The sequence below is a fragment of the Anabrus simplex genome, chromosome 3 (genome assembly GCF_040414725.1).
Source record: "Anabrus simplex isolate iqAnaSimp1 chromosome 3, ASM4041472v1, whole genome shotgun sequence".
Classification (NCBI taxonomy): domain Eukaryota; kingdom Metazoa; phylum Arthropoda; class Insecta; order Orthoptera; family Tettigoniidae; genus Anabrus; species Anabrus simplex.
Window position 1 is genome coordinate 101,428,394 of NC_090267.1, and position 15,285 is coordinate 101,443,678.

Sequence of the window (15,285 nt, forward strand, 5' to 3'; positions counted from 1 at the left end):
AAAACTGATCCAGTGTATATACGAAACATACCAAATTTTAGTTAACAAAGATTAGGACCTCTTGCCGAAGTGACTGTGAAACAGAAGAATCCTCCGCAGTGTAGATAATAATAATAAAAGTAATTCATCTGAATACGTGAAGTAAAGGAAAGCGCCATACTTGCAAGGAGTACAAAATCCACGGAAGTTATAGCTTAGATAGTACGAAAGTGATGGCCACGTCAGGGTGCAGCGCTGAAGTGGTAACTTGCGGAACTTGCAACAAAAGAGTAAGAGAGGAAGACATATCTATACAGTGTGACGGGATTTGCGAAAGATGGCATCACAAGGAGTGCACATTAATGACCTCAGGTGAATTTGAAATGTTGAAACGCAAAAACTGCAAATTATTATGGATGTGTGGAAAGTGCAAGCATGAGATAATTAACAAAAGGCAAGTGGCAGGGGACAAAATTGAGAGCCTGGCTCAGAGACTGGACTTGATTCCGAGCAAATCGGAAATTAAAGATGAAATAGCAGATGTTAAAACTTCTATTGACGACCTAAGTAAGACATTACTAACGAAGCTAGCACAAATATTTGAGGTACAAGTAAAACAATCTGAAACTCTAGCAGACCATCTCAAAAACACCGAAAGTGCGAGTTGGCCCTCACTGCCAAACAAGAGAAAACAGAAAGAAATCAGAAACCCTGCAACTTCAAAAACAGACGAAAATTCTGCACACACTCGGGATCAACTACAATACTGTTGTCAAGATGAAGCACAACTCTCACAAAGCAGCACGATTTTTAGTTATGGACTCTCTTTGCTATTGGCTACCCTGATCTCACTGCCTTGTTGCAACAAGCGTGTCTTTAATTCCATGATCTCCATAATTGCAAAATTTATTTAAATTTTTATTTGTTGCAGAGACGTTGATCCTTATTAAACTTAAACTGATATTTTATTAGAAATAGGCCTAATCTGAAATGTAAGATTATCGCTTCATTTGTCGGGTTACCCGGGCACACTTCATCATTCTCTCTCGTGATTGGCCAAGTGTAAAAGACATGCTGTTAAAGAAGGCGGCGTTTTATTGTGTCAAAAGGATTGGAGCTGTGGGGAGCGACGGGGAGCGATATTATTACCTGTAGTTGAAAATACACTTAAAAGAGTCATGCTGATCGAAAAGTAACTTTTTTGAGTTTTCGTGCAGTAGAGACTGTTTTGGAAGTTTGGTATTAATGTATTAAAAATAACTCGTATTTTGTATTGTCATTATAGGAGTACCTTAATTCGGATTTCTACCGAATATTTTGACACGCCTATGAGTGTTTTATTATGATTAGTGAAATATGGCAATAAATCTCTCAAAGTATAAAGAATCCCTTTTAGCGGCGTGGAAGGATGTGCTGGACGACAAGACTGACACAGATTGGTTAGTATTTTGTGACGGTACTGCATTTAACTCGATCCGGCTTTTCTATTTTTTGCCCTTGTATGTGAAGAAATTGATCAATTTTTCGATTTGTAACTTAATACACACAATTATTCTTCATTCTTCAATAATTTTCGGATACCTGTTTAGGGGAACTATTGTTATTGGACTTACTGTTTCGAAGACTAATCAGATGCCTGTACCTGTAAGTTTTACAGAGTGATTGCTTTGCGTACACACTTGATTTTGCAATTGCTAAAAAACTTGCTGATCGAAAATGTTGCATTTATGTGGATTTTATCAGTCTTATCCAACTGGTTAGATTTATGGAATCACCACTTTAATTCATTGGATGTTTCTTTTTTAAACATTACGAAGCCTATAGCCTATTCTTTCAATAATAAGTTTTCTCTCAGAAATTCTACTACCTTGTATTTACATGTACGAGAGCTTCTTGCAATTAAATTTGCTATTTTTGTTAAGATTATAGGCCTACATTGACTTCAAAGTTCAGGTACACTATATTTAACCAGACTTCAATGCTGTCATGAGTGTTCCTCTCAGATTTTAAAAATAGGAAGATCCAAGTGTATTGAGCCCTACCATATTGTTGTCTTGTAAATTTTTTAATCTTCCACCCTCCATTTATCTTTAAGGGATTGAAAGATGTGGTTGCTGTTTATGTGACATGAATGTAAGTGTAACGTTTCTTCCAGTCATACTAAATTTCTGTCTTTCATCTTTCATTAATCAGCTTTTGTTATATTCTTGTACAAAACATGTTTTTCGTTATTCGTTCACCTCCAGTACAGACATTTGCAAGTCACTTTCCCAGCACTGTTGGATGGAATAAGAGATTGTCAGGCAGCAGAACATAACCTAACCCCCAATGTCAGTGGGCGGCTAAGATCGTGAAGGAAGGTAATGGGCACTCAGTAGAGGAAATGCTACTGAAATCCCATCAGAAGTAGCATTCATACTCCATGTTAGGAGCAGTCTCATTCCTTGCTGACTCAAGCTCTAAACTGCCAGACACCAGGCTGGAGCGGCAGGCTGGTGGTAAATCTTGTCACAGTCAGTGGATCGTGATGTCACTACGGCTTACTGTAAATGCTAGGGTGTTCCCCTTAGAGAATTAATGAAATGTCGTACCGGTATGGCTTTTAGTGCCGGGATATCCCAGGACGGGTTCGGCTCGCCAGGTGCAAGTCTTTCTATTTGACACCCGTAGGCGACCTGCACGTCGTGATGAGGATGAAATGATGATGAAGACAACACATACACCCAGTCCCCGTGCCATTGGAATGAACCAATTAAGGTTAAAATCCCCGTCCCGGGCGGGAATCGAACCCGGGACCCTCTGAACCGAAGGCCAGTATGATGACCGTGCAGCCAACGAGTCGGACAGAGAATTAATAAACAACATACATATTTATTGGCTGACATACATTAACATTAGCATCTTTTATACCTTTTCAGTGTAGAATCTCCAAGCCTCAATGAATGAAGTGAATGAAGTCCTTCCATAATCCTCTATTTGCAGCTTTTGTTGTGGTCTCACCTGCCTACAGGCTATTTCCAGAGTCTTTCTAGTCCAACATGTATGGGACTGGACCTTGTCAGATTGTACAGGCTGGATGTTCAATGAAGAAACACAGTAATATAAATGAAAGCATTTAATTTATTGAAAAGGAAAACAGTAATAAGAGTGTACATGTTAAAAGGAAAATAATACTGTATTTATAAAGACTGCTGCTACCTTTAGGAGTAGAACCACAACAGACAATAGTCACAGTAACGCAATAAGGTCCACAAGATTCTGTAGCAGCAGACAAAGGGATGCTTCTTCCATTCTATAAATCAAAAGAAACATAATCAGACACTCAAAATTTGGATTGAAGCCCCTTTTAACCATAACTTACATCAAAACAATCAACTTCCAACGCAGAGTCTGGTCGCTACAAACAAGAATTAAATATGTCAATACTTCCTCTGATCAAATTGCCAAACTGCAGCAGCAAGTCTCATCAAATCTAGAAGCCATTTTCCAACGAACCTAAGACTTCAATTCTAGATTATCATCATGACTCTAATCACGCATGATGCAAAATTAGTCTTTTTAAGTAACATTATTTAGAGAGCACAATTCTTAACTAAAATTCTCAATACTGAAATGTTACTGTATTCTAGAAACCAACGCACTTCAGAAACTATGGCTCCTATATATTAACATCCAATATTTATATTTATGACTCAAATTTTAATGCCAAATTATAGTTGAATCAATTTTAACATTGCAAACATTTTTTAGCCAAGTTTTCAAATGGTAAAAACTGTGTTTTGGATGTCAATGTGTTTTAGAATTAAGAGTTACTCCATTTTAACATTGTAAATCATATTGTCATAATTTTTAATGTGTATATTATTCTTATGTTTTAAATATTGTTATCACTGAAATTAGATTTACATTCAATGTAATGAAATTTGTAACAACAATCCAAATATGACAAACCTTGAGGCAATTGTATAGGCTGATGATGCTTGTGAATAAAAGCGAAACATGTCCCGGTAAATTAGTGTTGTAACATTACAACTTAGCAACACAAACTGTAATTTGTATTGAAAAGGTGGATCAAAACAACCAACAAATTGTTAGTATATCATAGCATAGTTCAATATGGGTCTAATAATGAGATTAGTTGCATGTAACATTTCCTTGCATGCTGCATTTCAAGATTTTCTCAATCTCTTCTCATGGATGCATGAAGAACTCGAGAATTTTTTGGTTGACATGGGAATAAAGACGTTTGGAGATTTTAAGTTGCTGCTCAAGGATTGACATATTTGTTCTTGTTCTTTTTTCAGTTCATTTTACATGCAACATTCTGCACCAACACCACACCTCAGGTGCATTGTTTTTCTGTGGCCTTTAGTGTCCATGTTTTACAACCATAAAGGAAGATGGCGAAAACAAGTGCCTCGACAAAACAGATCTTTGTGTTCGTTTTTGCTCTTCTTCCTCCAGATCTTGCGAGTTTCTTCATGATAACTTACCCTGAGCCATTTTTTTTCTGCCTCATAACTTCCCGTGTTGCAGATAGTTGATCCAGACAATATCGTGTACTACCTCCAGTTCCCGTAACCTACCTGTGTGAGGTGTATCGGTGCTCCTTGGCCAATTTTTATTACTTTGGACTTACTAAGATTGATGTTTAGTCCATACACTTGTAAATTTTTTTTTTTTTTACTCTTGCTAGTAAGTCAGCAAGTTAATGTTCACCGGGTGAGTTGGCCGTGCGGTTAGGGTTGCGCAGCTGTGAGCTTGCATCTGGGAGATAGTGGGTTTTGAACCCCACTGTCGGCAGCCCTGAAGATGGAAGGCCACGGCCGCTTCCTTTCCCATCGTCGCCATTAGACCTGCCTGTGTCAGTGCAACGTAAAGCAAAAAAGAGAAGTTAATTTTCACTTCTGACATACATTAACATTAGTTTCTTGTATGCTTTTTCTGCGTACAATCTACAAGCATCTATGAATGAGTGAAGAGAGTGATGAAGTTGGTAAATCTCAAATTATAATTTCATCACTGATTGAGATTCCACCTGTTCATCCTTCAAGAGCTTTGTTGATGAGATTTTGGGAATAGATTTTAAACAGTTGGGAAAGTAGGACAGATCCCTACCTAAAAACCCTTAGAACGTGAGGAATTTGGGAACACCAGCTCTTATCTTCATAGTGGCAGTGTACCGGTAATTTCTATATAGCCCAGTGAAAAGTTCCAATGAATGTGATGGATCATCAAAGTGTGCCAAATATGAAAAGGGAAAGGTTAATTTAGGCATAAGTCATCATCTGCAGTCGGTTTACTCATTGCTAAGCATCGTGACTTCATTTCTTCACTTCATTAGTAACACCTGAGCGACTGGAGTGAGGCGATGATGATGATGATTGTACTAATTGCATCCTTAACGAGATTTTCCATCCTGAGCGGTCTTTCAGCTCTTCTTAAGATGTTGTGAAGAGGTAGACCGATGATCTTCTTTGCTTGGTCTAACCATGTACTTGTTGTTCTGCCTCTTGGTCTGGTGCTTTCAATTTTGCCTTACATAATGGTCTTTTCTAAATTGTCTCCTTCTCTGCTCAAAATGTGTCCCAGGAACTGGAGGTAACTTTCACTAACGCGGGAAGATAAACGTTTTGTGATACTCAGTTCTCCTATAATGGAGGCATTTGTTCTTTCTGTATATGATATACGGAGCATTCTCCGCCAACACCACATCTCAAAGACATCTGTTCGATTCTTGTCACTAGCCTTTACAGTCCAGGTCTCACAACCGTACAGGAAAACAGAAAACGCCAGTAATTCCACCAATCGTATTTTCATTGTTTTGGATAATGCCCAGTTCTGTCAGATCTTTGTAAGTTTAACCATTGCGGCACGACCTAGGACAATCCGTCATTTTATTTCTTTATCACAGTTTCCCGTGTTACTGATTATGGAGCCCAGATATACACAATCGTTCACCAACTCCAGATCTTTCAGGCATCCTGTCATTTGGATTGGGATTTGACTTTTTGGTTGATAACCATTAGTTTGGTCTTTTTCATGTTAATTTGTAGACCAAAATCCGAACTAATGATTTTCACTTAGAGAGCAATTCATCAAGTTCTTGTCCACTACCTGTAATGAGTGTAATATCATCAGCGAAGCGTAAATTGTTGATTTTCCTACCACCGATTGAAATTCCTCTATCCCAGCCATCCAGTGCTCTTCTCATTACATACCCTGCGTAGATATTGTAGAGTTGGGGTGACAAAAAAGCAACCTTGCCTAATGCCATTTGTCACATTGAAAAATTCTGAGCATTTACCATCCACCCTTACGGTTACATTATGACTATTAATTTAGACCTTTTCCCCGAAAACTGTAAAAGAGTAGTTAGTGGGACGTAAAGCAAATAATAATATTATTATTATTATTATTATTATTATTATTATTAATAATTTAGACCTTTTATAATCAAGGAAACAAATATAGGCAGGGACACAGAACTTGCAGCATTTTTCAATTATCTGCCTTATGTTTGTTATTGACTCTGGTGCACCTTTACCTGTCATAAAACCTGTTTGTTAAGCAGAAATCTGAGATTGCAAGAAAGGGATTTAAGGCTGAGTTGATTTTGTAGAATGAATGCTGAGCATTCTTCCAGAGTTCTTTACCATGCCAATAGTCATGATGTAGAGTGCCTTGTATTTTGCCTACCCTTAAAGAATGAACTACCTTGGTTGGGATTTATGAGTTGATTTCTGTCTGTGATTCACTAAGGTGACGAGGGAAGATAAAGTAGGCCTATTATCATAGATGCAAGATAAATTGACAGTGAATCTTCTCCAGACAACCACCCCTTTAAGCCTACCGCCCCTATTTCCCTACTTTTATCGGGCATGAAATGATATTCTCATAAGACTAATGTGTTTCCATCTTTCCCTAACCAACAACCATTTTGGTCGTAGATCAACAATATATCCCTTTTCAGACAACCAGAAAACTGAAAAAAAAGTCATTAGAGTAGAGTATTGTACATTCTTGTACGCTCGTTAACTACTACTGATCTGTATTTAGTGCAGCCGTCCAGGTGGCAGATTCCTTATCAATTGTTTTCCTAGCCGTTTCTTAAATGATTTCCTAAATCATTTCGATCATTTCTTGAATCATTTCCTCAGTTATTTCTTAAATGATTTCCTACATGCACTATTCTTAGAATGTCTTATTCTCATTGTTTGACATTCTTATTCTACGCAACTGGGCAACATCAGGATTGCTGAACTGTTTGAGGAGTGGCTCTGGAAGATCCTCAAATAATATCTAAAAGTGAGGGTATTTAGGAATGAATTCTGAACACACTGACTGCGGGGAACTGCAAACCATCCAGTGTATATATAAGCGTTGACTTTGTCTTGTCAGTTGCACACTTCATTACCTCACCCAAATCACTGAAGAGGGAATTAATGTTCCTTGCTTGTAGGGGCAGACACTTCTTCTTCTCGTCTTTTTCATCCATTCCCTTTTCCAGATTCTATTTGGGTAGGGTAGTGTACCAAAGCCCTCCACCTTACTCGATTTTTCCACCATTCCTCTTGTATTACCTTATTGCTATCGACTCCTCTATTTGCAGTACAGTCCATAACAGAGCTCCTCCATCTCATTCTAGGCCATCCCCTAAGCGTCTTTGCAGTCTCTGTATCCATGAATGTTCTCTTTGGTATTCTCCCTCCTGGCATTCTCATCATCTGTCCAAACCACTTTAGCTTTGCTATGTCAATCTCTTCTTGAAGTTTACATACTCCCACGCTTCTCCTTATTTCCTTCATTTCATATTCTATCGTCTTGTCTTTTCCTGTATGCTTCTCAAGAACCTCATTTCAGCTGCTTGTATCTTACTTTGGTTCCGCATAGTCAACGTCAAGGCTGCTGAAGCACAGGTCGGTATAGGTTTATAATAGGACGAGTATAAAACCTTGCTCTTCACTGGTACATCTTTGTTCCATACAGTGTCTCTCACACACTGGTAGAAACTTGCAGACTGCTGTATTCTTAAATCTATTTCTCCATCCAAATTTCCATCTTGTTATATCATGCTGCCCAAATATTTAAAATTTTACACTACTTCCAAGAGGTTCATTTCCGATTTTTATCACTCCCCTGGATTTTCTATTACCTCTCGTCATGATCAAAGTCTTGCTTTTCACAGTACTAATCTTCAGTCCAAAATATCTTATCTCCTCATTCCATAAATCAGCTTGTCTCTGTACTTCCTCTTCATTAACTTCCCAAACTACAATGTCGTCAGCAAAGAGCATAGACTTTACTCTGTGCATTCTGTTGTTCTGTTTCTCAGTTATTTTTTCCAAGCTTGTTTCTTCCGTTTAACTATATCTTTTACCCTGTAATTCTACCATGGGGCGTTTCTTGATCTTTCTTCCTTCTGATACTCTTCCACAGGTCTTTTCTGCAGACTCCACCATGACTGTTTTAAAGTATGCCCATTCTTCTTCTATATTATGTAGAATCCTATCCATGACGATAATGAAGATTAAGGGAGACAATACACTTCCCTGTTTTAAGCCTGTCACAACTCTGAACCATTCAGTTTGACTCACTTTGGTTCTAATATAGCTTTTGCAATTTTGATACAATGCTATTACCATTGTTTCATTCCCAATCTGTGCTTCTGTCAATGTTTTCTGTACCAAATACCTTGGGACACTGTCAAATGTCTTTTAAATATCTAGAAACGTTATTACCATGGCCTTTCCATATTCCCAATACCTTTCCATCATTTGACGCGATGTAAATATTGGGTCAAATGTGGACCTGCCTCTTCTGAATCCATACTGGTGTTCTGCCAATTTCCCTCTACTCTGTCTCTTATTCGTTTATCCAAGATTCTTTCAAGGATCTTAGATGTATGAGGTATCAGTGTCACTCCTCTGTCATTTTCACATTGCTTCCTGTCTCCTCCTTTGAAAATTGGTATAATGACCCCTTTTGTCCACTCTTTTCGAACAGTCTTTTCTCTCCATATCACTCTGAAGAGACTATACAACCGCTGTAGACCAACTGCTCCTACTGCTATTATCATTTCTATGGTGACATCAAATCCAGCTGCCTTGCCTCGTTTCATTCTTTTAGTGGCCCACTCAACCTCTGCCATGGACACCTTGTTTTCTTTATCTTCCATCTGCACTAAATCTGTTTCTTTGATTTCTCATTAAACTGAGGTATGTTGCACGTTGTAAAGCTGTTCAAAGTATTTTCCCCACCTCTGCAATATATCCTGCTTCTGTGTCATCACTTCCTCCTGTTCATTTTTAATGAAGTTAGCATCTTCACCTGGGTTTTTCTTCTTTTTTACCCACTGGAATAAGAACTTTTTGCTTTCGGCTGTATCTTCTTGCAGAGTTTCAGTGAATTTTTGCCAGCATTTCTTTTTTTCTTCTTGAACCACCTTGGAACACTCCTTGCAGTGCCTGTATTCTGTGTTGCATTCTGTTGTTCTATTTCTCAGCTATTTTTTCCAGGCTTGTTTCTGTAGGATGCTAATTTTATAATATCACCTATTCAATACATTAAAATTTTAAACATTAGTAATTTATCTTTATTTACATATGAGACATGTTTCGCCTTTCATTGAAGGCATCATCAGTCACAGTACTACCTCAAGGAATAAATCAGGTACCTGAGGAAATCAATAAATTTACTATGGGGTAACCATCTCTTATCACTTCTGCCACACGATGAATGGCATGTGCTACACATGTTAAATGAGTCATCTTAGGATATACAACACATAATGCTTCTCCAGTTTTTATCATATAAAGTGCGGCATCACTAATAAAAAGTAACGCTTTATTATACTTAGGCCTAACGCCCTGTGGCCAGAGGATACCCATAGACTCATTGAAAAGTTTTGCTATAGTTCTGTTATCGCACTTTTGTAGAACATGAGAGTGTAAGAGAATCCGTTTACAATATCTTCGCTTAACAAACCAATGATTACGTTGCCAGTTAGCCTGCCTTCTTTGTCTGTTGTCTCGTTTTTCTTGGTCTTTCCCTTATTCCTGTGGGGTTGACACCGTTGTGGATTATGTAGGCGAACTATCTATTGGGCTATGCGAAAAGTAACATAACCATGATACTACATGTTTAGTTAAAATACTGGTTTATTCAACATCACAAGCCATACTATATATCTGTACAAGTCCACTCTTCAAGTACTCCAGTTTACTACATCTTCTACTGCCATCCAACTGCTACACACATCAAACTGACACACACATTGATCAACTGGGACACAGCTAACAGAGTCCACAGAGTAAACAACAGAGTATACAACACCACAGAGTAAAAGCTCCTTTCAAAGAGTCCTCAATATTATTAATTCAAACTGTGAATGACTGGTAGTGAATTAGATGGCCTTCTAAAGCAATCAGAGGGAATGCCCGAATTACGAACTAATCCGGAAACCACTAGCACATCGTCGATGAATGAGATTTCCTTAGTTACGAAATTATGGCACAGACACAGTCGATGTTATATAACGCAGCTGATCAGTGCTGTAAATGTGATTCAGTTAGTCACGGTACTGACCGGCTGATCTCCACCACTTCTGCGCTCAATCTGTCTCTTTCTTCGCACCGCTTATCAGCTTATTTTATCAGCCCAGACGTGGACAGGCGTCCACTGAATATAGATTTTTAATTTATTTCTCCAATATTGAAAGGACTGCTAATTTAATATAATTTACCACTTTTTAGCCAAAATATGGACTATATTGATTTTAATGACAAAGAATATGTAACATATGTGCTAAACTCCAAAATATGGAAAAATATGGAAAATGAATACTCCACTTTTCAACTCCACACGTTATGATTCGTAAAGATAATGTAAAATATAATTAATTTTAGCTTCGTAAAGGGATATGTATTTACATATAAATCCGTTCCCTGGTAATTACAATTTAATTACAAATCAGTGAAAAAAGTTTTTCTCAAATCCCACAGAAGAGTTAATCTTTTGAAAGAAATGTACCCAAGTGAGTCCACTGCCGCCTAAGCCGATTCTAACTAGGTGGGGCACGTGGCTGCAAGCGCGTGACACTTTTACATCTCGTGTTCAATTCCCAATTAATTTATTTTTTGGTTTCATTTATCTACTTATGTCCATTGTAATTATAACATATTAACTTACCGAGTTTATTGGAAACAGGTGTGCTTTCTTTTTTTTACAACTGCTTTACATCGCACCAACACAGATAGGTCTTATGGCAATGATAGGATAGGAAGGGGCTAGAAGTGGGAAGGAAGTGCCAGTGGCCTTAATTACAGCAAAGTCCCAGTATTTACCTGGTGTGAAAATCATCTTCTGGGCTGTCGACATTGGAGCTCAAACCCACTATTTCCCGAATACAAGCTGATAGCTACATGACCCAAACCGCACAACCACTTGCTTGGTGAAAGAGGTGTTTTCTGTCTGTTAATCTTCTGAGATATATCCCTCTTAAAATACATTCTTAATCATACTTTACGTCTACTGCAATCCCAAATGTCCAGGTTGAAGATGAATTGCGCGTAAGAAGTGGTATTGTGAATGACCAAATTTTCTCAAGGAACTGGAGTGTTTACGTAGACACAGGATAAGGAACGGCAGTATTCATACTGGTGAAAGTGTAATTTGAAAGCTACGAAAAAAGTTAAGGATGAGAAACATGAAATTTTAGGCGACTTGATATTTTTGGCTTGTACAGACCTGGAAATGGAGGGTGTCCAAGGATGAGGAGGAGGGATAGAAAGGGACAGCGCTTTGACAGAGATTGAACGTACGGTTAAATAAGGAAAGCTGTTGGAATAAATAAAGTTGCAGTGGATTGTCACCACTGATCTGCATTTAGGGCAGTTACCCGGGTGCCCGATTCCCCATCAGTTGTTTACCTAGTCTTTTCTCAAATAATTTCGAATAATTTCAAAATTTATTGAACACCTCCCTGGTAAATTATTCCAATCCTTAAGTCTACTTTATACAAACAAATATTTGCCCCAATTTAACCTCTTGAATTCCAACTTAATCAACATGACCCATTGCACAGAAAGGGACCTAAAGTCAGATTTTTCATTTTTGAGATTATTGTGGTTCTAAAATTGGTGTAAGATACTATGCATTTAAAAAAATAAAGAGTTCATGCTTCTAGGTGCAATTCGTCAGAAGATATTGACTGTTTCTATTAAGAAAACTGTATTTTGAGAAAAATGCAAATACAGCTTTCACTAATTTTCTTACCAATTGTACAAAGTTTTCATGACTTTAAGTGGTGAAACTCGAACTGCTGTGTAACTTAGTTTGTTAAGGACCATGGATATTGCAAGAAGTCAAAACATAGAAATGTAATTTTTACTCCCCGTACACTTCTGTTGAGCTCTGCTGTAAAATTTCCATTGCTGACTTTGGGTCCCTTTTCACTCAGCAGGTCAATTATTGTGATCTTTCCTACTTTTAAAAACACCACTCAAACTTACTCATCTCCTAATATCATTCCACGTCATCTCTCCACTGATAGCTCAGAATGTACTGCTTTGTCGAGCAGGTTGTCTCCTTTCTCCCAAGTCTTCCCAGCCTAAACTTTGCAACATTTAAGTTATGCTACCCTTTTGTCCGAAATCACCCAGAACAAATCGAGCCGCTTTTCTTTGGACTTTTTCCAGTTCTCAAATCAAGTAATCCTGGTGAGGGTCCCATATGTTGGAACCATATTCTAATTGTGTTCTTACCGGTTACTTACACGCCCTCTCCTTTTCATCCTTACTACAACCCCAAAATCCTTTCAAAACCACATGAAAAGATCATTCCATATATTAACTCCTAGGTACTGTATAATGATCCCCATGAGGAACTTTCATCCCATCAATGCAGTAATTAAAACTGAGAGGCCACTGTCGGCAGCCCTGAAAATGGTTTTCCGTGGTTTCCCATTTTCACACCAGGCAAATGCTGGGGCTGTACCTTAACGCCACGGCCGCTTCCTTCCCACTCCTAGCCCTTTCCTGTCCTATCGTCGCCATAAGACCTATCTGTGTCGGTGCAACGTAAAACAACTAGCAAAAAAAAAAAAACTGAGAGGACTTTTTCTCTTTGTGAAACTCACAGCCTGACTTTGCATCCCATTTACCATCATACCATTACCTTCTGTCCATCTCTCAACATTGTCAAGGTCTTTTTTTGCAGTCACAGTCTTGTATCTTATTTATTACTTGTATTATAACATAATCTGCAAAAAGTCATATCTCTGATTCCATATCATACATGTGTGTGTGTGTTTGTATATATATATATATATATAAGAAAATATAAAGGTCCAGTAATGCTGCATTGAGGAATTTCCCTCTTAATGATTACATGATCAGATAATGCTTCTCCTACTACAGTAACACTTTCACATAGCAGAATCGCAAGGGACCAACATTTCTTTCCGAATGAGACAAGTTCCTGCATTACACAAAACTTGGGTTTTTTGCCTTAAAACAGTAGGCCTAATTATTATTTAGAGCTTACCTTTATATGCCTATGCATGAAGCTCAGCTAACCAGATTCACGTACGTAGTACATTGATTTGTTAATTATTATTGTTACCGTGTTTTTGCGGTAGGTAGAGGTGAAAGAAGGTGCGGGCTTGAACGGGTCTCAAACTACGGAATCAAAGTTAATGTAAAATTTAACAAGGTTATATTTTCTTTTCAAAATTAAGAAATAACAAGTACGGCAGGTACAGAGTAGCAAAGCAACAAAAGGTGCAATTACAGTATTTACAGTATTTGGGCTTCGAGCCCCGAATTCACACTTCTAGGGCAATTAGCCCAACCTTACTCCAAAATAAGTTTTACCAGAGGGGCAGAAAACCCCATTCATGATCAGAAGCACTTGCTCCAAATTACACAGAAAAGCCTCCTCGAGGCATACAACACTCAATTTTCAAGAAAGAGCTACTCGCTCTCAAACTTTAAGCCTCTGAAAGGCCACACCAAACTCCACCTTCAAGTTGTTCTCTCAGGACATAGACACAGGGGTAAAATACCCAACCTACTGAGGTCTATTAAGTGAGAAAAGATTAATTACATGACTTCTAAAATAACAATTTGAGAGGAGGCGAACTTGCGCTCCTAATACTCTTTGTTTAAAACCTACTTGGCACTAGGCCGTTAATACAAGGGCTAATCCCATACTAAAGAGGTGACTTAAGAAGGAAACAATTTACATTACGTTAAAGAAGAATAGGTTGAGAAAATTAAGTTCACCTCAAAACAATATGAGTGGGAGCTCGAGAGGGTTAAGCACTCTCTATCCCGATATGTAGTTTAAAGATAGAATAGATACCAAAGGTCTTTACATTTTAAGGAAGGTTACATTATGGAAAAACTTCGGACCCGCCCCGAGAGTTAAACTGCTGAGCTAGCAAAGAAAGAAGTTATTAATCGGCCATTACCTTGTTGTTGACCGCTGCCAAAGAAAGAGGCGCTTCCCGCCCCCTGCTATGTACTTTACACACTGAAAGATGGAACAGAAGTGGCGCAGAAACCCAAAAATCAGCAGTTTATATACTCTCGCGGAAAGTTCGAGGCGTTTTAGGGAAGAAAACACCCGCCCACAATCACTTTATTGGTTAGGGATACGCAGCATATTCAAGTTGGGGGAAAATACATCAGATTGGTCAGAAATTAATTAAAGAAATTCGGGATTGGTTAAATACAAAACAAGGGGAAAGAGAGGGGTATACAGCCAACTTAAACAATAACAGAAAGAAATTTAACAAGAAACAAACTTTTGAAATAAAAATTTCTCCAAAAAACAGTTCTCTCACATCGCACTAGGGTGCACCATTGTAGTTTTTCAGTAGTGTCCTCTAGAAGAGAAAGTTCACACTTCTTACTACCGGTAAAACAAAAATACATCAAAAGTGGCACAGTTCAAAAACTCCAAACTTTCCACGTAGTGACATCTTCTGAGAAACTTGAAAATTAATACCGTCAATAAAGTTCAGACTTCCTCCAGCAGAGGAGTTTCAACTGGCGCACATTTTAAATTAGCGGCGTGGAGGTGTACCGCCCGGTACAATTATTATTACTGCGCTATATTATTACATATACAGTAGAATGATACACAGTAGGCCTATATCGTTTTGGCACTATCACAACAATATATTTTACTATTTCAGATCACTGAATATACGCTCCTTAAACTTATTTCCATCATAAAACTTTATACAGTACTTCACAACATTGAGCTTTCTTCCACAGATCAAACAAAGAAACTTGTTTC

The 15,285-nt window shown here is 38.1% G+C and overlaps 1 protein-coding gene across 2 annotated transcripts in view; it reads left to right on the forward strand.

The window, feature by feature from the left end:
• The first annotated feature begins 1,102 nt into the window (after positions 1 to 1,102).
• Positions 1,103 to 15,285, forward strand: part of Abp1 (Actin binding protein 1) — a 238,842-nt gene continuing 224,659 nt past the window's right edge. The window contains exons 1-2 of one of the 2 annotated variants that reach the window (XM_067142645.2): positions 1,103 to 1,171; positions 1,265 to 1,418. In XM_067142645.2, the coding sequence (XP_066998746.2) occupies positions 1,336 to 1,418 (83 nt within the window). In that variant the 5' untranslated portion in view covers positions 1,103 to 1,171; positions 1,265 to 1,335. Of the gene's footprint in view, positions 1,419 to 15,285 lie in introns of both variants that reach the window. The other variant, XM_067142644.2, reaches the window with a different exon arrangement.